The 27,697-nt window shown below is 38.2% G+C and overlaps 1 protein-coding gene across 1 annotated transcript in view; it reads right to left on the bottom strand.

Annotated features, from left to right (window-relative positions):
• LOC145067699 (pentatricopeptide repeat-containing protein At3g42630-like) overlaps positions 1 to 27,478 on the bottom strand; it is a 47,505-nt gene extending 20,027 nt beyond the window's left edge. The window contains exons 1-5 of the mRNA XM_079014778.1: positions 27,116 to 27,478; positions 19,011 to 19,083; positions 18,794 to 18,906; positions 18,681 to 18,700; positions 10,284 to 11,036 (exon numbers count right to left, since the gene is read on the bottom strand). Coding sequence (XP_078870904.1) covers positions 10,284 to 11,036; positions 18,681 to 18,700; positions 18,794 to 18,906; positions 19,011 to 19,083; positions 27,116 to 27,478 — 1,322 coding nt within the window. The remainder of the gene's footprint in view (positions 1 to 10,283; positions 11,037 to 18,680; positions 18,701 to 18,793; positions 18,907 to 19,010; positions 19,084 to 27,115) is intronic.
• Between the last annotated feature and the right edge of the window lie 219 nt (positions 27,479 to 27,697).

The following is a 27,697-nucleotide window of genomic DNA, read 5'->3' as shown; positions in this document are numbered from 1 at the left end:
TATTAACACTAGTCAAATGTAAGAGTAAAATGTTTTCTACTCTTGTATATTTGAAATTGGTAAGTTGTGATGTTTTGGATAAAACATAGACCAACTTAGGCCAATTACGTGAAGTGTTAGTCTTGATAAGAATCCGCACTATCCCTTGAATATTTATTTTGTTAAGGAATATTTCTTGATAAGAGAGTCTTATATGACAAGAGGATAGTGGGAGTCTTAAAGGTCTTGAAAGTTTCAAGAACTAATCAAGGATAAAACCTATAATTCTTCACTAGCACACGACTTGAGGTTTATAACCTATCGTGCTGACAATTTTGTGCCCACTCCAGTTAAAGTTGGCTTTGCATAGGAGTTCTGAGAGTTCTTAATTGATTGGATAACTACTTGGAAGCAATGGCAGGCCCTTGGGCTGCCAGGTGGCAATAAGTTAAGACTGCACAAGTTCAGTCCATATGAGCTTAGATTTGTCACTAACCTTGTCTTATGATTATGGTTTGGACAAATTCATATGGATAGGAACTCATACACCATACAGTATAAGTGTCATAAGGTTTCTCTCCGATTCATGAAAATGATGGTGAGGAAACACTTTCACTAAGTAGATTTTTAGTAGATAGTAATTGTGACATTTGCATTCTCAAAGTCGTTAGTGGAGCGTGTGTGGGTAACCGACACACTAACATAGACTTGTGAGAAATGACAAAGGTCTAAACAATTGAGACTATGATTACGGTATCACTTTTCATAGTTCTATAAAATTCTTTAGACACACATGTGAGCTATCTAAGGAGAGGTGTATGATTTTGATAAAGTTTTATCAAAGCATCTAGTATCATAAATCTGAAGTTTGGTAAGAGAGTCAATAAAGTATTGATTTCTAGAAGTCCAACTGTTTTCTAAGTACATGTCAAAGCTAGTGGGAGCATAAGTGTTATGCTAATAATCATCATGTTAGTGGGAGCATGATAATTATGTTTAATATTGCAAGTTAGCTATGTTAATTATAGAAAACAAAAGTTTCAATTCGTGAAGATGCAGGGATTGAAAAGTTGTTTTGCTATAATCAAGGGAGAGGGAATTATACTTAATTTCAAATCATCTTAGATAGTGAGATTTTAATCATGTTTAGTCAAGTATATATATATGAATTTTATGTTGAAATGGTTCGACTTAAGGAAATTCTATATATATTGCGTTTTCAAAATTCGATTATGATTATGGCATCCCTCTTCACAGTCAAATTTTGAAAACATGGAAAATAAAAAAATATATAGCAAAAGATTGGTCTAGTATGTGAGACATCATGAATCGTGTCCCATATTATTCCGATATAGGATCGATTGCATGTGTTGTAATATTCATCCTTTCTAAATTTTCCAAATGCTTAGAGCATTAAGAGGGGGAAAGTCTAGAATTTGATATGACTAAATGATTAAACAATTGTCGAGGACAATCTAAGGTTTACCAAAGATTGGTTGCTCATGGAAAGTTGGAAGTATAAGTGTTAATTTTGGAAGAACCATATTGACATATTCTGAAAAGAGGTAACTCTTGTTCAGAAGTGATAGTCAAAATGGGAATCTGGAAAGGTTTCCATAGGTTGAAGTTGTTCTTTCAAATCTGTGTAAGATTAGAAAGCTTAATGCAAGAAGCATGTTCAAAGTAATGTACTTTGAATTTGAGACTTCGTTTCCATGGAATTGATCTCCATTGGAATGCTCTGTAATGTCTGTTGACAAGTCTTTGTGACTTTGTGCATAGTCATTACGAGAGGATCAATGCATATAAGTTTAGAATCTAACAGATTTTGTTAAATGTTAGGAATTTGGAATTCTTATATTTACGATAAAGATTTGGGATTGTGAAATAAGCATCATTGGAATCATGTTCAATTGATCTATTTCACAAAGCAAAGATCATAGATAAACATAGTGTGCATACTTGGTGTATGGCATGACTAGTGTTTAGAAAACATAGTTTACATGTTTGGAGCATGGGACAACTATTGTTTTAATTCAAGTATCAAGTTGATTATTTGAAACATTATACAACGAATAATGAGTAATCAATATGGTGTTTAAATAAAAGGTGTTCTATTTACTCTCAAAGGTGCTTGGGACCATAGAGGATTAATATTATTCTTGTGTTTCACTTTGCATGTTTTGACTTCCAGAATAACTAGGTTATCCTTTCCGAATGACTAAGTTATTCAAATCATCAACAATCGATAATACGTTGGAAGTAGGTATTAAGGCAAGACTTTCATGAATCAGGTTTGTAGATGTCCAAGGTAGTGGACATAGTAAGAGTTACTACAACATTCATGAGTACTCCTGGAATAGGGATTCGACTATTGGATTCAACCCACACTCATTTGAATCACTTCATGTATTTTATCACGAGTGATCATGAGACGATAATATCTTATATTCTTCAAACCTAAAGATATGACTTGTTGCCTATGAGTTGGTTATACATTGATTGCATGAAAACACATTTGGTAACTCGATGTTATAAAACGTGTCTTTGTTTATGATTCAACAAGTAATAGAACAAGCATATGAGTCGAAGTTTATCCATTCCTTTTACCCTTGGAGGGATAAAAGCGATATTTGTGGGCCCCTCGATGATTTGGTGATGACAAACGTAAGTGCTCGGTCGGGCCTGGACTGATTTGATTTGTTCAATTAGTCAGTCGTCATAAATCGGAAATCAGGAAACAACAAATGGACTGAGAGAATGATTATAATCCATGTCTCAGCCCATATGATATCTAGAATGGAGGAATATATGATCCCTTATCTAATGGACATGTCACTGATTTGTTCAAAGTTCGACAGTGGCTTTTAAGAGCTACGATTGCTAGTCTGGATCTTGGAGTAATACTTGAATAATAGTTTTAGACTTATCCAAGTGGGAGACTGTTGGATTAGGTGTCTAAGCCCATAACTATTATTGGTATATATTCGACCCGAGAGTAGCATGGTCTATTTGGGTTGCATATCATCAGGACAATTTGTTTGGATGGACTTTTGAGAAAAGGTTATTTATGGTTTATTAATATATTATAAGTTATAATATATTAATATGAAATCATATTTTTTAATTAGTATTGATCAAGAATTAATTTGGAATTAATTTAGTGATCAAAAGATACTAATTAAATCTATGGGGACTAATTATGGTAATTAGTTATATTTATATATGTTGGGCTTATGATCCATGTTGGACCAAGTTTATGTATGGATACATAAAGAGTTGGGACACATGGACCATGGATCATAACACCCATGGGTATGGATTTGGGTTATACCCATGACTCTTGGAATCCAACATATAAATGTGCTACTTCATGACCAAAACGTGTACACTTGTATCTTCTTAGAGAAATATGGAGGTTTTTGGTGGATGGAATTCTCTTTCAAGTCCTACCTTTGTCCATGATGTGTTGTGACTTCATTTGAGGCTTCCACACTATTAGGGATAAGCTCTTTAAGGCCAAATACACCAAGACTTCAAGCTCCATCAAAAGTTATATCATGCTAACTAGTATATTATATTTTTATGTTAAATGCATGATAGTTGTAAGATTAATACCTTGGAAACCATTTGCATGTATAATTAGTGAAAAGATAGATCCAATGTATTTAGGGTTGTATGTGCACCATAGGATGTTGTAGTATACTAAAACCCAACAGAGACAACCGTTAGTGATACTGATACATCGAGAGGGATCTCATCCACTACAATTTCCCCGGTCTTGCCTCAGCCTTCCTCAATTCGGGTACGAATCCTCTGCTTTCAGTAATACGGGCCCATACTACCTTCCACATCTATCCGTACCTTCCTAAAGGACTGCCTTGACTCCACCAAGTCCCTTTTACTACTGCTAATCTCTGTTATTCTCATCCTAGGCTTACCCAAGGGAAAATCTCTGACTCCACCCAAACCGGTCCTCAGCTGTTGAAGGCTTCTTGTAATGCCAATTAGCCATTACCTGAATAACATCACATGTAATGACGCTCGGATAATTCTTCGAGTAAAAGACTCGTCCCTACAACAGTTAGACTCAAACAAGAGCTGCGCAATAGGGCCAAATCCAGCACTCTGAGATTATCCCACCCTAATCACATGTGACGTGAGGTATTCACCTAATGGCTAACTCCCATCATTAAGAGTCCCACAAAGCACAAAGCAAGCAACATTCAGACACAGGAAAAACTACTCAATCAATTCTGTTCTCATAGTGAGAAACTGTACTAGCATACAATGCTGAGCTCATACTACCAGGCATAACCTAAACAGGCTATCCTATTACTGTCTACTCAATACTGGCATGCAATTCTCATAAGCTAAAGCACATAAAGCAGGCACATAAGGCATCATTCCTAGACCCTTAGTCATATTCTAGCATGTTGTTCTACTGAAACTGATAAACATAATATAAACTTGTATGGGTACTTTGGGGAATACTTACTTGAGCTCGGCCGGTTGCGCACATCACACACTTTGTTCTTTCTCAAAACCCTTTTATCTTAGTTTTTAGGAAACCATTTTGCTTGTAAAAATCTTTTAATCCCCCGATTTGAGTCCAGACACCCCCGAAGGTGTGTCCGAATCCCTCAAACAAGGGTTCTGATACCAACTTGTAACGTCCCAATTTTCAAGTCCAAAAATTTCATTTTTAATTAATCGACTTGTAAAAACATTTATAGGAAAAGATCAGCTAATCATAACTTTTCATAAAAACCACAACTAATGTCTAAAACAGTTCACAAAAGTAAGAATAATGTCAGAGTACAATCCCAAGAAAACTCTAGTGTGTGTATGATGTGTCGCTACCGCGCCAGCTCCTTCCCCTTCGCTGAAGAGGTACCTGAAACCAAAACTGTAAACTGTAAGCACGAAGCTTAGTGAGTTCCACCATCGTACCACATACCATACAATCACATAGCATATATATTGTCGGACAATTATGGGGTGCCTGACCTACCCGTACAACCATTCTGGGGTGCCTGACCTACCCGAGCGGCCATTCTAGGGTGCCGTCCTACCCGTGTCAAGCCATTCTGGGGTGCTGACCTACCCATGTCAAGCCATTCTGGGGTGCTGACCTACCCGTTGGTCCTAACAACCGACCCTCGGGGACTATTCCACCCCTACTGCTATTATCACATATATCAGAACATAACATACTATCAGACATATCTGGGGTATCCGAACTGCCCTTCGGTCCTAACAACCGAACTTGGGGACTACTCCCCTCCTACCACCCCTATCACATATAACATATTATGCCAGCATATAAACATATCATAACATACTGTCAGACATATATGAGGTCCTGACCTACCCTTCGGTCCTAACAACCGAACTCTACTACTATCACATATAACATATCATGCCAGCATATAACATATCAGGTAGTAGCAAACCTAGATGATATCACAAAGACAATCATCTAACATACAACCCCTACTGGGGGGCCGGCATTGTGGCCGTAGACCCACCGCTACTGGAAGGTAACTCAACTCGAACAAGTAGTTGTTGATAATCCGTGTGGGAAATCTCTGTCAGCTGCTGCTCCGGAAATCCTCCGCCTATAATCCCTACAAAATACTCAGTCAGAAACTAATATCTATTCTTAGGGTAAAGTGACTATTTCACCCCCAATCAAGTCCAAGTCAAAGTCAACTTCAAGTTGACCCAACTCGCCGAGTTGGGACGTCAACTCGTTGAGTCCCTATCCCTTTACACGTCCTTATGCACGACTCGACTCGACGAGTTTGGAGATGGCTCGACGAGTTCCTCTTCTATATGAACATCGAATGAACCTTCATCCGACTCGCCCCGTCGATTTCACCTTCATCTGATGAACAAGTCCTGTCCTTGACTCATCGAGTTGTAAGAACAACTCGTCGAGTTCATCCCCAATCATAAGGAGATTGCCTTAGACTCGTCGAGTCTGTTCTAGCACTCGTCGAGTCCCATGAACTCCAGGTCTAAAGCTAAGTCCAATGTGTTGGGTCACTCCTTATGACCTGCTACAACCCTTCTAACCCCAACTGAGTTCTTTTGACCCTTAACAGATATGGGACTTTATGCTTCGGACTCGTCGAGTCCCAAGGTCGGACTCACCGATTCGGTAACATCCATACCCTGAATCCTCGATTTCTGATGTTCAACACTTGTCCAAATGATAGGTCTAAGACCTTAAGCTCGATCTAGCACGTAAAGTTACGAAATTTACATGCATGCATGGGACTTTTGAGCAAAAAAGGCTCTAAAATGGATCTAATGTTGCATGAAGCCCTCCTTGAGTGCAAAAGCAACCCAAATCTGCCTAGTGACCCCTCCCAAGACTTAGATCCAACTTCTTGATCCCCAACCATGTTTGCAATCATGGTTGGTTACCTCATATGGCTTAAAAAGCCCTAAATCTTCCCCAAAAGGGATCTAATAAACAAGCAAGCAAGGTACAGACTTTATACCTTGCAAAGGCTACAAATGATGAACCAAACTCGAATCCTTCAGTCCCCTCTTGATCCTTCTATGCTCTTCCTTCTTCCTTGAGGTTAAAAACCACAAAAATCACTCAAAAGCTTTAGATCTTGCACCAAAACGCTTAGGGTTTGCTATGGGGGGGGGGGGGGGGGGTTCCTAGAAGCAATAGGGATGAGTGGTGGCTAAAAGAGATGATTAAATAGGGTGCAAACCCGCATATTAGCGTTGTTGTCTAGCCAGGGCCTACACGTCGAGTCCGGGACTCGACTCACCGAGTCCATCACTTAAATCCCACGCCCCGTCCCGCTTCTACTCGGCGAGTTGGTCTTTCAACTTCCCGAGTCCAAGGCCAAAAATGCAAAACACTTAGATAAAAATAAAAAGAAATACGTACCAAGAACCAGGTGCTACGCATAAGTCATTATGAGTAAAATTATTTACAAAATTAGTACAACTTGTTTTAAGTTCAATTTCATCCAATGACTTTAACCTTTTTGAATCATATAAAAATCCAAAAATATTTTCAAAGTTTGTTAATTGCTCAAATCTACTCTCTAATGCCGCAATTGTCACATCAACAATATATATAAAATACTCGATTCTAAATGATTCTTCTGGTGATAGTAAAATACTTTCACAATTAGTTTCATCAAATTGTTTTGTTCTAATAATTTGTCGTTTTTTTAGGAATATAGGTTCAACATCCATATCCGATGCAATGGCCTTAGCATTATCTATACTAAGTTCATAAGCTTCATTTCTATAATTTTTAAAACATGTCATCATATTTTTTAATAGATCAATTGTGGCATCAATACACAAAGTTTTGGTTTGCATTTTTTTACTAGCTTTATTAATAGCAAATAAAATATCATACCAAATTACCATACCAAGTAAAAATTCATAACTTTCAATAGCATGAACTAAACTTTCAGCTTCACTTTTAGACTTTGCATCATCACATGATGAACATAATTCTACCAAGGCATCCCTTATATGAGGAGCTTGAAAACTAATGGCTTTGACACTTTTTATTCAACTCTCCCAACGAGTATTAGATAAATATTTTATCGTTAAGTTAGGGACTTTATCAAGTAATATTGACCATCTTTTAGTTGAACCCGAAAATAATACAAAAATGCGTTGCAAAACTCCAAAAAAAAGAAATAGCTTTAGCACAAGAATGAGCCATATCACTAAATGTGAGGTTAAGACTATGACAAGCACATGGCATAAACAATGCTTTCGGATTAATTTCAAGTAATCGTTTTTGAACCCCTTGGTGTTTTCCTTTCATGTTAGAACCATTATCATAACCTTGTCCTCTTACATCATCAATATTAAGACCATATGATTTAATAACTCATTAAAAAGTCCTAAACCTGATGTGTTTTCTACTTTCAAAAATTCTATAAAAAATTATTCAACTTTTATTTTATTATTAGACATGTTCACACATCGAATAACTAGAGTCATTTGTTCTTGATGACTAACATCGGGGGTACAATCAAGGATAACACAAAAATATTTTGATTCTTTTATAATATTAATTATAGAGTTTCTAAATTTATTAGCTAAAATAGAAATGATTTCATTTTGAATTTTGTGCCTTAAATAATGAAGATGAGTTTCATGATTTTCTATGTGTCTAACATGCTCTTGCATTATAACATCAAATTCCTGCCATCATTTGAATTGCTCCCAAAAAATTACCATTAGCTTCTTGAAAAAGTTTTTAATTACAACCTCGAAAAGCCAAATTGTATTTTGCCAAATATTTTATGACAACAATTATTCTTTTTAAAACTTACCTCCAGCGTTCTTTTTCAGTTAAAATTTTATTTTGTAAATCTTTATCAATTGTTTTATTATTATCCAATCTTGTTTTTACTTCATCCCAAGAATCCATACAAAAAAGATGTCGAGAACTATTTTCATGTTCGTTAAGTCTATCAAATAGATGTTTCCAATCATTAAATCCATCATTTGCTAAAGAAATTTTAGTAACATAATTATTAGGTTTAAACAATTTACAACAAAAACAAAACACTCTATCAACTTGTTTTGAGTAAATTAGCCATTTTCGATCACTCGTCTCACCATTACTTAACTTTCTAGTATAAGAAGCATAAGAAAAATGTCTAGACAGATTATCTTTATGATAAACAAAATTTGTTTCTCTTATTGGCCCTTTTTCAATCAAAAGATCTCTTAAGTTATTATCAAGATTATTCCAATTACTAGGATCATATATATCTAAAGGTGGAATAAATTGTTCATTGTTATTATTCATGCCATTTTCATTTTCATTCTTATTTGTAATATTAACATTTTCATGAGAGAAATTAACATATTCATTATTAATAATTTCATCGTCAATAACAACATTTTCATTTGAAACATTTTCGTGTATGACATTATCTTCTTCACCTAAAACATTTTTATGTGCAACATTATCTTCTACATTAGAAGAATTTATTTTTTTACAAACTTATTCATAGATCCTTTTTGAGAATCATTAAATTGTTCAATTTTTTGTTTTTTTTTCGTTTTTCACTTCCAGACATATGTTTTCTAGGAGGCATTTTTAACAGATAACAATCAAGATAACTGATAACAAACAATCACACAGATTCACAAAAAACAACTTAACAAAATAAAGGGAAAATAGACTACCTGATGGCTAATGTGGCTGCTCAGCAGTTGACTTTCTGTTGCTTGTTTATAAGATTATATCCTTAATCCTTTGTTCCCAAAGCAATGAGAAATCTGAAGATTAAAAATACAAAATAATCTTTAAATATGAGAAATTTCAATTTTAGAAAAATCACATAAAATAGATTAAATTTTTTTGAAAAGAAAGTACATGTAGGTTGTAGGCTGTAAGTCTATAACTAGCTTAACTGTTAATAATCTTTGAGCAATCTCAAATCTTATATCCGAACATAAAAAAATAGTTAAACAAAGAAATCAGAAAATTTATTTCATATCTTATTATCTCAAATCTCAAATCTGATTAATCATTCATAACAAAATCAGCATTACAAAAGTTTATTTAATCAAAATCAATAATTAAATCACCTTCCATTGCATACTCTTAACAAAATAAACAAATAGTTCATAGATTAAAAAATTAGACTCACAGATCAAAGCGTTGTATTGTACTTCAGTCTTCAAAGTTCATACAAAATCCGAAATCACCATTCACGGATTCACCGAACGATTCAGAAATCAGAAAGAGAACCACCATAGTACCACTCCACTAGCTATTTCAGAAAAATCAAATCAGAAAATAGAAGAGAAATAGAGAATGAGTATTATGTAATCCATCATCAGCTAATTGACGATGGCAAATTAGAAAATCAAAATTCAGAGAAGAGGAGGAGATTGGAGAAGGGTAACCGATTAACTTGAAGTCTTGAACTAGAAATAGAAGAAGGAGAATCGAGAACTAACCATTAGAGATGGTGTGTCGTTTAGATTTTCCATGGAAGCGAACTAGCGAAGCTGAAGAGAAGCCAAACCGCCCAAGATTCAATTGAGTCTTGAAAATTGGAACCGAGAAACTCAAACACGGTAGGTCACACTCCCGTTTCTTCAATTTGGGCGTAGTCGTGCAGGAGTTCATTTTGGGCCAAAAAAATATGGGTTGTGATTAATATAGGCCTAAAAAATATGGGCTGCAACTAATATAACCCAATAACAGGTATAAATACGGGGCTCTTTGGCGTCTGGGGGCCCGAGGCGGTCGCCCAGCATGCCCAGGCCCATGGGCGGGCCCTGGACTTAAATGCAAATCCCAAAACAAAGACATCTTTGAGAAAGCTACAACTCGAATATTAAAAGTAGTGAAATCAAGTTCGAATCCAGCTTCCAACATATTTAAAAACTCTCTTTGCAAACTCTTCATTTTAAAATTTGCAGCATACGACAATAACAATAAGTTCCAAAGAAGATTCCCTGCATTTCTCCTACCAAGACCCACGTCCCTTAAGAAGTTTCCCAAAGTATGAAACTTTTTGTCCCTTATATAAGCAAGAGAAATTGCCCTAATCCCATCTTTTTCAACCAAAAGTCTTGAGCTTTTTAGAAGTTTGTAAGCGTTTTCCATCATGGGTATTGAATCAAAATGACTATAATACATGATATAAGCATTACCCATAGTAGAATCAACAGGAAAACCATTTGAGACCATATCTTTTAATATATTCTCCATTAACTCAAGCTCTCTTATCTTACCAAAACAAGATATGGTGTGTTCATAAACTTGGTGTTGTAGTTGAGGATGCCTGAGACTAATTTGATGTATAATTTGGATTACTTCATCAAAAAGCCTCCCTTCAATGTAGGCATCAATTAGGCCCAAAATTCTTTGAATATCAAGATTATAAGAACTGTTTATAATTTCATTCCATATGGAATCTGCCTGTGTGAAAAATCTGTTATTTGCATTGTATAACATCAAAGTTGTCATGGTAGAATTGTCGGGAGCAAAACCTTCATATTGCAATTTATCGACATGTCTTCCCTTTCTGTTTAAACATGGAATAATAGAAGCACAGTTTTTTGTTGGATTAGTGTCTAAGTCCATAACTATTTTGGTATGTACTTGACCCGATTATGAGCATGGTCCTTTTGGGTTGCCTTCACCATAGCAATATGTAGGATGATTTAAGGAGAAAAAGGTTTAAATATGATTTATTAATATATTATGAGAATAATATATTAAAGGAGAAATCATATTGTTTAATTAATATTAGTCAAGAATTAATTGATAATTAATTTTGTGGCTAAAAGAGATTAATTAAATTCAGGGGACTGGACTGCAATTATTGGATAATTGAGTTATTGGGCTAAGGAATGCTAAAGGATCAAGGGGTGAACGAAATTATGATGGAAGCCCATCATATTTCCGTCCATGGCCTTATCCAGAAGGTTCCATGGGCTGCTTAGAGTTTAAGCTGTCCATTAGGGTTTTGACTGAAACCCTAGTAGCCCACACAAGTATATAAAGGACCCCTTAGGCTCCAAAAACGTGGACAACTGATTCTCTAGGGTTTCTAGTCGTTTTTCGGCAGCCTCTCTTCTTCTCCTCTTCATCCAAGTTGTATATGGTGTTTGTGACTCCATTAGAGGTGCAGCACTTGAGGCACTAAGCTTTCTAAGGCCAATCCAAGCAAGGAATTGATTGTTATTGCTATATAACAATCAAAGGTAATTCTCCAAACCCTAATTCAGTTCATAATATGTTAGATCTAAGTTTATTAGTCTTGGATTCAAAGCATGTACAATAGAGAAACCTAGATCCAAGCATTAGAGTTTGTATGAGCACATAGGATTGTTCTTATGCATAAAACCCAACAGTGGTATCAGAGCCTTGATTGGTTTCAGTTGTATGTGATGCTTAACTACTTTATTTGATGAAAATCGAGTTTTTTGGCCTCTGCCCGACCTGACTCGGCGAGTCAGTGGATGAACTCGGCGAGTCTGTCTGACTCGGCGAGTCCAGGGATCAGACAGAGGGATTTTCGGGTTTTGGCTGCTGTTTTGACTTGGATTTGATGCCTAATTTGTTTTTTGAAGTTAAAATCCGATTTTTATCTTAATTATATGTTTATCCTTGCCAAAACAATAGATATTTTCAAATCTTTTAAATATTGGTTGTTTATGTGATAAATATGGATTATTTAAAGTTATTTGGTAATTATCTGATGACTAAAATAAGATTAGGTCAAAAAAATAGATAATTATGAAATTAATTGTTTAATTTGAATTATTTGTTGTTTGATCCCTAATGTTTTGAAATGTTTCAAAACTTGCCCTCAAAGTTTTGGAATTTAAAATTTGACTAAAAGTTTAATTTTGAAATGTTAAATTCTAAAACCCTAGTAATTTGAAAAGTTCAAATCACACCCTTATGGTTTTATTAATTAATTAAAGTGTATAATTAAAAGTGATTTAATAAACCCATAAAGTCTTGGTTTACATTTAATTAAAAGTATAATTTTACTAAATTAAACCACCTAGTATTTTAAAAGTGTAAAATACACCCTATACTATATATAACATTAAAAGTCTAATATTATATATGTATGAGTAAACAGTCAGTCTTACCGTTAGTAGGCCTCATTCACGAAGCTGGTCTATAAGGGGTGTTTAAAGAAATTGCCTATAAAATGGCGATTGAATGGGTATCCACTCTTACCCACCGCACTCTTGACTAGTGGAGGGTCGTTAGCCGAACGGGTAGGATAGGACAAAAACCTTCCATTATAAGTATAATGAAGTACAAAGTAACTAAATACTTTTTCAAATTCCCAAATCATAGTTACTTTAGGCAAAATGTGAAATTGTATGCTAACCCATGGAATTACACTTCGTACCCTTGTCAAACGTTAGTGGAGCGTGTGTGGTTAACCGACACACTAATTTGGGGATGACATTGGTAGCGAAGGGTGACTCGATGTTTGTCATAGATCAATGGAGCGTGTGTGGCTAACCGGCACATTGATTAGGTGATTGTAGCATTGGGTGCACTACGTGATTCGTATGGTTATTCACACCTTGTTTGTGATCCTCGGCATCCCAGTCACAAATAGTAGGGCATAATCGAGATTAAACATGCCATTGAAATGTTCAATGAATCTCAAAAGATCTAGGAGTGTCAATTCATTTAAAACTTAATCTTCCTTTTCGTTTTTCATGGTGGAAATTGGTAAATCGTCATTTACCTACCTTCAAATATTCTGTAACTAGATTACGGCATCCCTCTTCTAGGTTGTAGAGTATTGTGTTGGATCCTAGCTTGATGTTTCATTTGGGTGTTGCATCAAGAGTTCTAATCAACTTAACTTGAATTTTCTCCCGTTTTGTAGATGTCTACATCTTACAATGGTCTTGCCAAATCCTTTGGAACAAGCTTTCCAAATGAAGATGACGTTCCGAGATACGATCAAGGAAATGAGAGTCATGCTTCACTTCCTCCACCTCCTCCAATTATTCTCCCTGACCCACAAGTTCAAAGTCTTGAAAAGTTCAAGCTCACTCAAACCCTTTTGGCAAGTAAACACGAAGATGGGAAACCTGTGTGTGCGCACGCCTTAAAGATGAAGTCACACATTGATAGGTTAAACATGTTGGGTGTCGAGATTTCAAGTGAGTTGGCTGTTGACTGGGTTCTTCAGTCACTTCCTGAATCATATAGTGAGTTTGTTAGAAAGTACTATATGATGGACCACGACGTGACCCTAATTGATCTCACCTATTTGCTTATAGCTGCTGAATCAGCAATGATTTGGCGTGCTGGTCAAGCAAATTTGTCTGATGAATCAAACTCCCAAACTTCAATGGACACTGGCAACATTGGAAGTGCAGAAAGAACTAAGTCTGTGATTGTCCGATGTGCTGTGCCAAAGGAGTCCATTTGCTTTTATTACCAAGAGAAGGGGCATTGGAGACGAAGCTGCCCTATTTACCTGAGAGATCTAAGAGATGGGAGAGTCAAGACGTATGGCTCCACTTCAGGTAAAATCCATTATCTAACTCTTTTAAGTTCCTATTCTAGATTCTTAATACATGATGTAATAAGATTACATTTTGATGTTTTGTAGGATCAAAGAAAAGCGAGGAAGCTTAAGGGAAGAAGTGAGCTGAATCTAATCGTGAAGAAATGGATTTCGATCGCATTACTTGAAGAATGGATTCTTGAGCTACTACTTGGAGTTAGAATAGATTGTTAAGAAATATGTAATAACATAGTTTTTCAATTGAATTGCATTGTAAGGACAAATTTTTCCGCAATAAAATGAATTTTGACTTTATCTTATTTATTTATCCTTGCAATGGCATGTATGAAAGAATTTATGTTTGATGTTTCTATTATTAGCAACAATGGATTTGATTCTTAATTATGTTATTTGTGGAAATGTCAAAAGTTTACCAAATAGGGAGAGTTTCTCATCGCCCAAGTTTCAATTGGACAGAAACTTGGAATCATGCAATGTGTATTGTATGATGAATGAAAAACTTTCACATTTGGGAAACTTAGACTAATTCTTTGGCAAAGTGTCTATTGAAGGACAAGGAGATCAAGTACACAAGGTTGTGCATTGATCAAGTCCACCACAAGAGTGACAAAGATATTCGTCATGATTTACTAAAGTTTAGTAAATATGATTATACTTATAAGATTGAGTGTAATTCTGAGTTGATTGAAAAGGTTTCAATGAATAGCAGAACGAATAAGAAGAATCAAGAAGGCAGAAAGATAAAAGTTTCTCCATTCTAAGAAGAAGGGAGAGTACCTTTTATTGTGTTTTATGATAAGTCTTAATGATTAAGAACCTTGTATCAATTGATCCTCTAAGTGAGTCTTAGTGCAATTGCATGTCTAAGAAGAGGAATCGAGAATTGTAGAAATGGTTAAATCAAGAAGTCAATCATACTTCGTTCCAATATCAAGTCTTAGAGTCAAGATTGTGACATTGAGTGAAAAGTCATAAGTAGGTTTATAACACTCATCAAATGTGGAACTTGGAAAAGTTTTCTTATTTGCACATTTGAAATTTGTAAGTTGTGCTTTCTTGGATAAGATAGAGACCAACTAGGACCAATTATGTGAAGTGTTTTGTCTTGATAAGAACTACACTAACTTTTGAATATTTGCTTTGTCAACAAATGTTTCTTGACAAGAGAATCTTATATATCAAGGAGTCAGTGGGAGTCTTAATGCTCTTGAAGGGTTTCAAGAACAAATCAAGAATAAACCTTATAGATCATCACTAGCACACGACTTGAGGTTTACAACCTGTCGTGCTGACATTATTTTGTTTCTATGTCATTCCAATTGAGTTAATTGTGTATGTGAGTTCTATGAGTTCTCATTTAAATGCATACTAGAGCCTTATTCGATGGAAAGTACATTGATATGTAAGGACAAATTACTAAACTACTTGGAAGACATGGTGGGCACTCGTGTTACCATAAGGAAAGAAATCAAGATTAAGAAAGTTCAGTCCATATGAGGTTGAATTTGTCACAAACTTTGGTTTTGGCAAATTCACATGGATAGGAACTTATACACCGTAAAATCAAAGTGTCATAAGATTCCCTCCTTCATGAAAATGACTGTGAGGAAATGCTTTCACTAAGAGGGATCTTAAGAAGATAGCAATTGTGAAAATTGTATTCTCAAATTCGATTATGGTTACGACATCCCTTTCCATAGTTCGAATTGTGAGATTTGGCAATTAGTTTGAACATTTGGAACTTAGTAACATAAGTTCTAAATTGTTTAAGCACACATATGAGCTATCTAAGGAAAAGGTGTATAAGTTTAAGAAGCTTAGATAAAGGCTTGTCGAAGCATCTGGTATTAGAAATATGAATTTCAGAAATTCAATAGGCATTGTTTTCTGAAAGTTCATTTGTTTTCTGAATACATGTCAAAGCTAGTGGGAGCATAAATGTTATGCTTATATGATAATAATCATCATGATAGTGGGAGCATAAATGTTATGATTGTATGATTATTATGGCGAGTATTGCAAGTTAGCAATATTAATTATAGAAAAACAAAGATTCAATTTGCAAAGTTGCATGGGTTGAAAAGTTGTTTTGCTATAATTAAGGGAGAGAATATTATACTTCATTTCAAAATCTAAAGCTTAGATTGAGAAATTTTAACATTTTCAGTCAAAGGATACATTGTGTGTTCTTAAAATTCGATTATGATTACGGCATCCCTCTTCATAGTTCGAATTGTGAGAACATGACACATAAAATATTATGGCAAAAGATTGGTAAAGTATCATATCTTTATGTAAGACATTATGCATCGTGTCCCATACGCTTCGGGTATAGGATCGATTGCAAATGCTATAATATTTACCATTCTAAAAATTTTCAAATGTCTAGCACATTAAGAGGGAAAAAGGACTAGAATGGATTTTGACTAAAATTATTAAACAACTATCAAAGGACGATCCAAAGTTCGCTGAAGATTGGTCGCTTGTGAGTAGTTGGAAGTATGGTATTGGATGGATCATATCGACATTATTATGAATAGATAAGATTCTATTAAGAATGAGTTGTCATATGGAAAATGTGGAAATGTTTCCATATTGGGAGTTGGATATTGAGATTCTGTGTCTAGATTAGAAAACTTTATGCAAGAAGGATGTTCAAAGGAATGTACTTTGAATGTGAGACTTCACGTCTATGGAATTGTCTTGTAACAATTTCTAAGAAAGTACTTTGTAATTTTATTAGCCAAGTCTTGGTGACTTTTGTGCTATGACTTTATGAAAGGATCGTTGCATAAGATGTTAGAATCTAGCATATTCTAATAGTAGCAAAGAACCTTGTGTTCTTACACTAATGATAAGGATTGGGAATTGTGAAATGAGCATCATTGAAAAGGTTTTTCAATTGATCTATTTCACAAAGTAAGGACCATAGGAAACATAGTGTGCATGCTTTATGCATGGGACAGCTGTTGTTGTAATTTAAGTAATAAGTTGATTTTCTGAAACAGTAAACGATAATAATGAGTAATCAATATGGTGGTTAAATAGAAGTGTTTTATTTACTCTCACAAGTTTGAGACCATATAGGATTAAGTATTATTGTTATGTTTCAATTTGCATGTTTTGACTTCCATAATAACTAGGTTATTCAAACATCCACAGTCGGTCATACGTTGGGAGTAGGTATGAATAAAGACTGTCATGAATCTGTCTGTAGACTGTCTGAAGTGTTTAGACATAGCACAAGTTTGTTGCAGAGTTCATGAGTGCTTTGATAAGATTAGAGTATTGGATTAAACCCACGCTCACTTGGATCACTTCATGGTTTTATCACGAGTGATTAGTGAGACGATAATATTGTATATTCTTGAAACCGAGACGTGTGAGTTGTTATTTGTTGGTCGGTTGCACATTGATAATAAGTAAACGCACTAGTAACTTGGTGTTATAAAACTTATTGTTGTGTGTGATTCGATCAGTAAATTCAAGTGAGCATTTGAGTCGAAGTTTATCCATTCCTTTTACTCAAAGTGGGATAAAAGCGATATCTGTGGGCCTCTCGATGATTTAGTGATGACACCTAAGCACTTGGCCAAGCCGGGACTAAGTTGATGTGTTCAATTGTAGTCTGTTATCAGTCGTCATAAATCGGAAGTCGGGAAACAATATAGAGAGAATGATTGAAATTAATGTCTTTTGTCTATACGATATCTTGAGAATGGAGGAATATATAATCCCTTATCTAGAGGACACGCTATCTGATAAGATCAGAGTTGACAGCGGCTTTTGAAAGCTACGATTGCTGATCAGGTTCTGAAGTCATACTGAAAATAGTTATTAGACTTATCCAAGTGGGAGACTGTTGGATTAGTGTCTAAGTCCATAACTATTTTGGTATGTACTTGACCCGATTATGAGCATGGTCCTTTTGGGTTGCCTTCACCATAGCAATATGTAGGATGATTTAAGGAGAAAAAGGTTTAAATATGATTTATTAATATATTATGAGAATAATATATTAAAGGAGAAATCATATTGTTTAAATAATATTAGTCAAGAATTAATTGATAATTAATTTTGTGGCTAAAAGAGATTAATTAAATTCAGGGGACTGGACTGCAATTATTGGATAATTGAGTTATTGGGCTAAGGAATGCTAAAGGATCAAGGGGTGAACGAAATTATGATGGAAGCCCATCATATTTTCGTCCATGGCCTTATCCAGAAGGTTCCATGGGCTGCTTAGAGTTTAAGCTGTCCATTAGGGTTTTGACTGAAACCCTAGCAGCCCACACAAGTATATAAAGGACCCCTTAGGCTCCAAAAACGTGGACAACTGATTCTCTAGGGTTTCTAGTCGTTTTTCGGCAGCCTCTCTTCTTCTCCTCTTCATCCAAGTTGTATATGGTGTTTGTGACTCCATTAGAGGTGCAGCACTTGAGGCACTAAGCTTTCTAAGGCCAATCCAAGCAAGGAATTGATTGTTATTGCTATATAACAATCAAAGGTAATTCTCCAAACCCTAATTCAGTTCATAATATGTTAGATCTAAGTTTATTAGTCTTGGATTCAAAGCATGTACAATAGAGAAACCTAGATCCAAGCATTAGGGTTTGTATGAGCACATAGGATTGTTCTTATGCATAAAACCCAACATTTTTATGATTACCCTGCATAGAAATATAAGGAAAAGTAAGAAGTGTTACATCAATCAACCACTCATACTAGTGTACTACATCAGTTGTAATGATAAAATGGTTTACCTTTTGAGCTGAACTTCTACCATGTGAGTTCTTGTGGCTGCAGAATGTCCTCAAACGAGTTAATTTGGATTCAATAGGATGAGTTACAGAAAGAACCGAGATAGCTTCCATACCTAAAAGAAGGATAAAACCACAACAAAACACCAATATTTAACCCATGTTTTGATAAGCGAAAGAGGAAAGATAGAAATGATGAAAAAACCTCAAAAAAAACAACCTGTTGTCTTCTTCGAACCAGAACGCTTTATTTGGCGAGCTATTGGGGTGTGTATGTAGAATATGTAAAAGAACTAGAACAAATAGGATATTGGTCTCAATATTACAAAAGACAATAATGAAATTAAAAAAATCCATTATTAATTTACTCGGACAATAAGAAAGACTACTCTGTAATTTTGGTCTCAATAAAATTCATCACCATCGATTGATTTAGATAATAAGAAGTCAAACAGTATTGATTTTACTAATAGCCAAACAAAATAATTTATCAGTTACATAAGGAAACACATACCCCTAAGAACTAGTAAATCCAAGAGAAGATGGAAGCATAACAAACCCAACCCAATAGAAATGAACAAAAGCAAACCTGAAATTGGAATTTACTCAACCATGGTCACCCGTGATTCACTCAATTTTTTTTCTGAGACAAAACAGTCGTCGATCGTGATTTTAATCTTTCATCTTCCCCTTCTACATACACATTTCCACTATATATTCTCCCTTCTCACTTATCTATGTCTTGTGTTAAGTAAAGAACCTCGAATATGCCAATATCTTTGAAATGTTGGCTTTAAACTCTTCCCTAGTCAACAAATTTGTAGGGAATCCAATAAATATTAATATTAAACCCTCAATATCGATATCTTTGGAGAGGGTGCATTATTGTTGTTGTCGGAGGCGTCAACTCAAGATTCTGTAATTTCCATGGTGATGTTCATAATAGTCAAAGGGGAAGAGAGTGACATGGATGGTGGTGGAGACACTGGCGTCTGTGATAAGGAGATGAATGGTGGGTGTTTGTTGATGAGGATAGGTGATAACAGAGGACGAGGAGGAGGACGAAGGTGGTTCGATTGAGAATTTGTTTTGAAGTCGTCGGTGGTATTAGGGTCATGAGAGAGGAAGTGGGGGGAGGGGGGGACAACCGGAGGGAGGGGTTGACAAGTTTTTATTTTTATTTTTAAATTATAAAAAATACCAAAATAAATATAAAAAATGTAAAAATCAAATTAAAAGGGTGTTGTATTCCTTTTATGTTTATCAGAGACTAAATCCACAATAAATTCTTAATTTTCGACCATTCATACAAGTTGAAAACTTTTTGGACCTTAGCCACATTTTTTAGCTAACCATAGGAACCAAATTTGCAGTTTAGTCTTACATAAATGGTCCTTTGCTTGGCAAAACTGACAGGTTGGCTACTTCTATAAAAGGATATCTTATATCTCTTTGTTCTTTTGTTAAAGGTTTTTATTTAAATAAACCCTAAAAATAACAAATAAATAAATATACATTAAGTGAGATATTATGTTTTCTTTAACAAATGAAGTGGCAACAAATATTTTATCAATCAGTCGATTTTTTTAATTATAATTTAAGATATGAATTTATGTTATTGATAATGATATCAAATAACGCATTAGGAATCTTGCACTTCTTCAATATTGGTTTGTAAAAGCAATTAAGATCAACAAACAAATAATTTGAACTTGATAGTCAAACCAAGGGATTGTCTGAAAGTTGTTATTGAGTCGATTAAGTCACAGGTTTGATTAGATTTGAAGTTTGATTAAATATATATTTAATTAAAACCATGTTGTTCTAACTAGCTATGTTGAATGATGATCATTTTACTCTTATGTTTTATTTACAACTCAACATACATCTATTCATAGCAAAAAAGAATGCAACATGTAACATCAAACCATACAAATTCATTTTTTCTACATAAATACAATTGTAGCTATCAAATAGTATCACTGGCATTTTGATTACTTATTATTAAAATGAATCCATAACATATAATTATTGAAGGTCTAAATCCTAAATAATTACAACCATTGTACCCATATATCCTATTGAGGATGTAACTGTAATCAAACCCAAGGAAGCAATATTTCATAAGCAAATAGAAATCTCAAATAATATCTACATTGATTGCTAGAAGAGGTTATACCTCTCAAGAACCATTGTTGTTATGTTTTCCTTCAAAATTGGTCCACCAAGTCGCAACCTTTGCTCAAAACTATGATCCTCGGTACCGAAAAATCACAATTAAAGAATTTTAAATCCAATCATAATATTCAAAACAATAAATTTTATGTTTTATTGGTTTATACCTACAAGATGAATGTAACAACCCAAATTTTACCAAGAAAATTTTTCGTTTTACTTAATCAAATGATTACATAGTCCATAAGTTTTCAAAACATTTGTTTCCAATTCACATTCATTACATCAACGTTGTGTTTTTATGAAATCATCAGAAAGTCCCTAAAACTTCCAAAAGAGAGATTGAGTACACGCCACGTCATCACGCCTTGCCTTTGCCCTTAGGCTCCGAAGTACCTGCAACAATCAACAACCTGTAAGCGAAATGCTTAGTGAGTTTCCCAGAGCATACCACACAATCACATATCCCGATAGCCATAGAGCTACACACATAACATATAAACCATGCATACATAAAAATCTGTAATAGTGCCATGGGCTACCCCACATGGTCTTCACCTAGGACTGCCATGGGCTACCCCACATGGTCTTACATCCAGTGCCACGGGCTACCCCACATGGTCTTCACCTAGGACTGCCATGCGCTACCCCACATGGTCTTACATCCAGTGCCACGAGCTCCCCCAAGGTCTTTATACAACATGCAATCACATAGTAAAACAACACAGAGTATCTAGCACATCTACCATAATCATGTAATGGGCCGGCCTTGGTGCCTTAGACCCATAGGTATGGTGAGAAGACTCACCTGATACGAATGCTGAACTAATACTTTTTCGACTGGATATGCCCCACGAGCTGCTCCAACTCACTACCTAAAAGCGACATATAATACCCAGTCATTAACCTTAAAATCCGCTCTGGTCCACTTCAGTTAGGATCAAGTCAATAGTCCATGTTGACCTTAACTCGTCGAGTGCAACTAGTGACTCGCTGAGTTTCCCGAGATAACATCTACTCGTCGAGTCATCGAGGTGACTCGCCGAGTTCATGCGACCTTGATTGATAATCTAAGGTCCACTCGTCGCGTTTCCTTGCTTGCCACTCGACACGCTTATGACCATCGAATCCATTGGGGAAACTCACTTGACTCGCCGAGTTGTTCCTTTAACTCGTCGAGTTCTAGGAAAACTTCATCCGGATCGCCGAGTTGTTCATCCAACTCGTCGAGTTCATAGGAATATTCATTGGGCTCGCCGAGTTGTTCATTCAACTCGCCGATTCCATGCCTGTATTCATATGACTCGCCGAGTCTCCCCCTGAGACTCGTCGATTCCTATCAGTTCTCAAGCCATACAGACCCCTTGGAGCCATGCAATGCTTCCAAATTACAGATCTAATCTCATGGGGCATGATTTTCACGTAAAGTTGCAAACTTTACGTGCATGCAAGGCTTTTAAGGCCCCAAAATAGCAAATCTAAGCTTGGAATTGAGTCATACACTTGAGGGAAGGCTCATGCTAGGAAAAAAGGATAACTTTATGCATCTCAAGGTCAAAAGGAGTCCAGATCTGAAGTTACAACTTCAGATCTTGGCTTAAACACAAAAGCCCTTTCCCTAGAATCCATGCACAAAAGGGTTTTGGAAGAAATGAGTCAAGGAACAGCTTTATACCTTCAGAGGGTGCTCCATAGAGGTAAATCTCGAATCCCCACAAGTCCTTTGCTTCTTCTAACTTGTTTCCGTAAGTGCTTCCTTCACCAAATCTCTTCTTCAAGCTTAAACCACCAAGAAACACACTCACACTCGAATCAGGGTTTTGGGAGGAAAGGAACTGTAAAAGGGAAGGCTAAAGGAGGCTTATGACCCCTTTAAATAGGGTGTAAGGCCCCGAAGTTAGGGTTTCACTTGCCAGCATCTACTTGTCGAGTCCCATAGCGAACTCGGCGAGTAGATCATTAAACTTCACGGGCAAACCCGCTACTACTCGACGAGTAGGGAGGCCAACTCGCCGAGTAGGTTCTAAAGTACAAACCAAAATATTAATATTAATACCTGAGGATCAGGGTGTTACAACTCTCCCCCACTTGAATTAGGCTTCGTCCTCAAAGCCTGCTGGTTCAAATAACTCCGGGTAGAAACCTCGCATTTCCTCTTCCCATTCCCAAGTCCATTCGGAACCCCTTCGGTGCTGCCATTGCACCTTAACCAACTTCACTTATTTATTCCGGAGCTTCTTTGTCTTCTTGTCCAAAATTGCAACTGGTCTTTCGACGTAATTCAGGCTCCCATCCAACCGAATGTCGTCCAAGGGTATGATTGAAGATTCGTCGGCGACACACTTCCGAAGTTGAGATACATGGAAGGTGTTGTGAATCCGACTAAGCTCCTATGGAAGCTCCAATCGATATGCCACCTTGCCCACCTGGGCTATGATCCTGAACGGTCCTATGAACCGGGGCCCCAATTTGCCCTTCTTGCGGAACCGAATAATCCCTTTCCAGGGCGACACCTTTAATAAAACAAAGTCCCCTTCCTAAAATTCGAGGTCTGATCGTCGTCGATCCGCATAACTCTTCTGATGGCTCTGCGCGACCCGCAACCGGTCGTGTACCTGCTGAATCAATCTGGTGGTCTCGAGTACCACCTTCGTGCTCCCCAAAACCCGATGTCCAACTCGTCCCAGCACACTGGGGTTCTGCACCTCTGCCCATATAACATCTCAAATGGTGCTTGGTCAATACTGGCATGATAGCTGTTATTATACGAGAACTCTGCCAGTGGAAGATATGCATCCCAACTTCCTCCGAAATCCAGCACGCATGCCCGCAACATGTCTTCCAGTGTCTAGATCGTCCTCTCACTCTGGCCGTCGGTCTGGGGGTGATACGCTGTACTAAAATGTAGCTGGGTACCCAGTTTCTCGTGGAACTTCTTCCAAAACCTGGATGTAAACCGAACATCCCTATCTGAAACCACTGATACCGGCACTCCGTGCCTAGCTACCACCTCTTGAACATAAATGTCCGCCAACTTTTCTGCAGATATACTTTTGGAGATCGGAATGAAGTGGGCACTCTTTGTCAGTCTATCCACGATCACCCATATGGCTTCTACTCCCCTCGCTGTCCGTGGTAGCTTCGTGACAAAATCCATAGTGATCTCTTCCCACTTCTACATGGGAATGGGTAATGGCTGAACCTTTCCATGAGGTTGCTGGTGCTCGGCCTTGACCTTCCTGCAGGTCAAACACCGCTCCACATACCCGGCGATTTCTCGCTTCATGCAGGGCCACCAATAGCCCCGCCTCAAATCTCTATACATTTTTGTTGCACCTGGGTGTAGAGAAAACCTGAACTTATGCGCCTCATCCAACAGTCTCTGCCTCACTCCCCCTGACATCGGTACCCACACTCGACCACACTGAGTCAATAAGCCGCGGCCATCCTTAACAAACAAAGGATACTGCCCCCGAATCCTTTCCATTTTCCAGTTCTCTTTCTTCACCCCCTTCGACCTGAGCCCCTCGAATCATGTCTACCAAGGGGGGACTTACCGTCACCCTTATACAAATGTTCCTAATTGGCAACCCTGTTGCTTTGCGACTCAATGCATCGGCCACCACATTGGCCTTCCCTGGATGATATAATATCTCGCAGTCATAGTCCTTTAGCACGTCTAACCATCTCCTCTGTCGCATATTCAGGTTCTACTGGTCCATCAAATACTTTAAACTCTTGTGATCGGTATACACAATGAATTTCACCCCATACAAGTAATGCCTCCAAATTTTGAGGGCAAACACCACTGCCCCCAATTCCAGGTCATGAGTGGGGTAATTAGCCTCGTGAGGCTTCAACTGTCTCGAGGCATAAGCGATCACGTACCCCCCTCTGCATCAGTACTGCACCCAATCCTAAAATAGATGCATCACAATACACTACTAAGTCATCCAATCCCTCAGGCAGAACTAGAATCGGAGCCTCACATAATCTCCGCCTCAGGGTCTCACAAGCCCTCTGCTAGTCCTCACCCCATTGGAAAGTCACATTCTTCCTGGTTAAGCGGGTCAATGGCACGACAGTCTTGGAGAAGTCCTGGATAAAACTCTGATAATAACCCACTAAACCTAAAGAGCTACGAATCTCAGAGGCATTCCTCGGTACTTCCCACCGCATCACCGCCTCCACCTTTGCTGGGTCAACCAAAATACCCTCCTGATTGATGGCATGACTCAAAAACTGCACTTCCCTCAGCCAGAATTCGCATTTGGAGAACTTCGCATACAGCTTCTTCGTCCTCAAGGTCTCCAGTGCCTCTCTCAAATGTTGCTCGTGCTGCTCCCTGGTCTTAGAATAGACCAGGATGTCATCAATAAAAACAATCACTGACCGATCCAACATCGGCCTGCACACCCGGTTCATGAGATCCATGAACGCGGCCGGAGCATTAGTGAGCCCAAATGGCATCACTACGAACTCGTAATGCCCATAATGAGTCTTGAAAGCTATCTTCGGTATGTCCTCATCCTGAATCCTCATCTGATGATACCCTGACTGAAGATCAATCTTGGAAAACCACGACGCTCCCTGGAGCTGGTCAAATAAATCGTCGATTCTAGGCAAGGGTTAGCGGTTCTTCACCGTCAGCTTATTCGGCTCCCTATAATCGATGCACATCCTGTGCGACCCGTCCTTCTTTTTCACGAAAAGGATCGGAGCTCCCCACGGAGAACTACTTGGGCGAATGAACCCTCGGTCTAGCATCTCTTGGAGCTGGACAGATAATTCCTGCATCTCGGGTGGCGCCAACCGATATGGTGCTTTTGCTATCGGGGCGGCGCCTGGCGCTAGGTCAATACGAAACTCCACCTGCCTCTCCGAAGGCACTCTGGGTAATTCTTCGGGAAAAACATCCCGAAAATCCCGCACCACTGGTACACTATCGATATCCGCTACTGCCTCCACTCGCGTATCCGAAACATAGGCCAAAAATCTCATGCAGCCCTGCTGCAAAAACCTCCTCGCCCTCGCAGCTAAACAAAGGGTCGGACCCTGCGGGGTCCTCTCGCCGTGAATAACTAATTCTCCTCCCCTTGGGGTACGAATCCGGACCAACTGTCGCTCACAATCGATCATGGCCCCATTGGCCCCCAGCCAGTCCATCCTAATAATCACTTTCAATCCTCGCAAGGGTATGGGGACTAAATCAACGTGAAACCTCTCGCCGTGCACATTTAGGACACAGTCCTGATATACCCTCGCAGCACTCACGGTGCGATCTTCTGCAATCTCCACCTCGAGCGGGGTATCCAAAGTCCCCGGTGCGTCCCGTAATTTCTTGCTAAGTGCAAGGGACACAAAAGATCGGGTAGCCCCCGAATCGAATAAGACATGGGCCGTCATACCATTGACCAGGAAGGTCCCTATACAAAGAATAATAAGCATACATGTGAACATTTAACACTAAAAGAACAGAGGATAATGAAAACATACCAGCCACAACGTCTGGCACGGCCCGAGCCTCCTCGGTAGTCAGCTGGAATGCGCGGCTCTTCACCGTTGGAGCTTCCGCCTTGGGGCGGCCGTCAGTAATCCTCATAGTGGCGGGCGCGGGCGCCGCCACAGATCCTCCTCCCCCACCCTGAAACCTCGAACATTCGGCCGTTTTATGGCCTATCTGGTTGCATGAAAACATATCAAGCCCTTCTTGGGGCAATCCTTACTCAAGTGGCCCTGTTGGCCACAGGAGTAGCATCTTGACTTCTTGGCTGTACGACAAGCCCCACTATGAAATCTCCCACACTTGGAACACCGGCCCCGACCCTGTTGGACCTTACTTGAAGAATCAAAGGTCTTAGGCTTTTTAGCCTGAGTCCCCGCTACCTGTACCTGCTCAGTCTTCCGCTTTGTGCGGGACTCCAACTCCATCTCCTTTTCACGAGCCTTCTCAACCATCTCATTCAGGGTTTTGCACCCTATGAAACTCACAAACTCCCGAATGTCCTCCCTCAGCATAGAGTGATATCAGGTCCTCCTCATGTCCTCATCGGTCGAATACTGAGGAATCAGCAAGGCTCGCTCTCGAAACTTGGCGGTGATTTCCGCCACAGTCTCAGTAGTCTGCTACAGATCATGAAACTCTCTCACCATCCATTGCACCTCAATAGGTGGTGCGAACTCCTGATCAAAACGTCGAACAAACTCAGCCCACGTCATGCTAGCCACACCGACTGTCCCCATCTGACTAATAACCTCGCCCCACCAATCTCGGGCCCTGTCCCTCAACATACATGAAGCAAATCCGACCTTGGCCTCCTCCAGGCAAGAACTCGTACGCTGAGCATTTTCAATGTCTGCCACCCAGCGTTTACTCACAATGGGATCCCGGACCCCTGAAAACTCCGGAGCTCCACACGCCTTGAACTCCCTGAACGAGGAAGTTCGAGCTTCACCCTGGCTCGCAGAAATATCGGCCTTGAATGCCCTAAGTCTCTCCTCCATGATCTCCATCATGCGCTCCTTGACCGTCCCAAAGATGACTGGGATAGCGTCAAGGATGCCCCTCGTAACCTCGGTCGTGATCAGCTCACGCAGCCTCTCATCGATACCATGGGTAGGGCCGTCTGACCCAACCCCGGATCTCGATCCCGATCCTGATCCCCCTGTTCCAAATCGCGTAACCGCCATGCTGAACGGCCATAACACAAACATAAAGATCAGGATTCCCAT

The sequence above is a fragment of the Lactuca serriola genome, chromosome 8 (assembly GCF_051521515.1).
Source record: "Lactuca serriola cultivar US96UC23 chromosome 8, Lser_US96UC23_V15, whole genome shotgun sequence".
Classification (NCBI taxonomy): domain Eukaryota; kingdom Viridiplantae; phylum Streptophyta; class Magnoliopsida; order Asterales; family Asteraceae; genus Lactuca; species Lactuca serriola.
The sequence above is the reverse complement of the archived record's forward strand: the minus strand, read 5'-3'. Positions and strand labels throughout refer to the sequence as shown.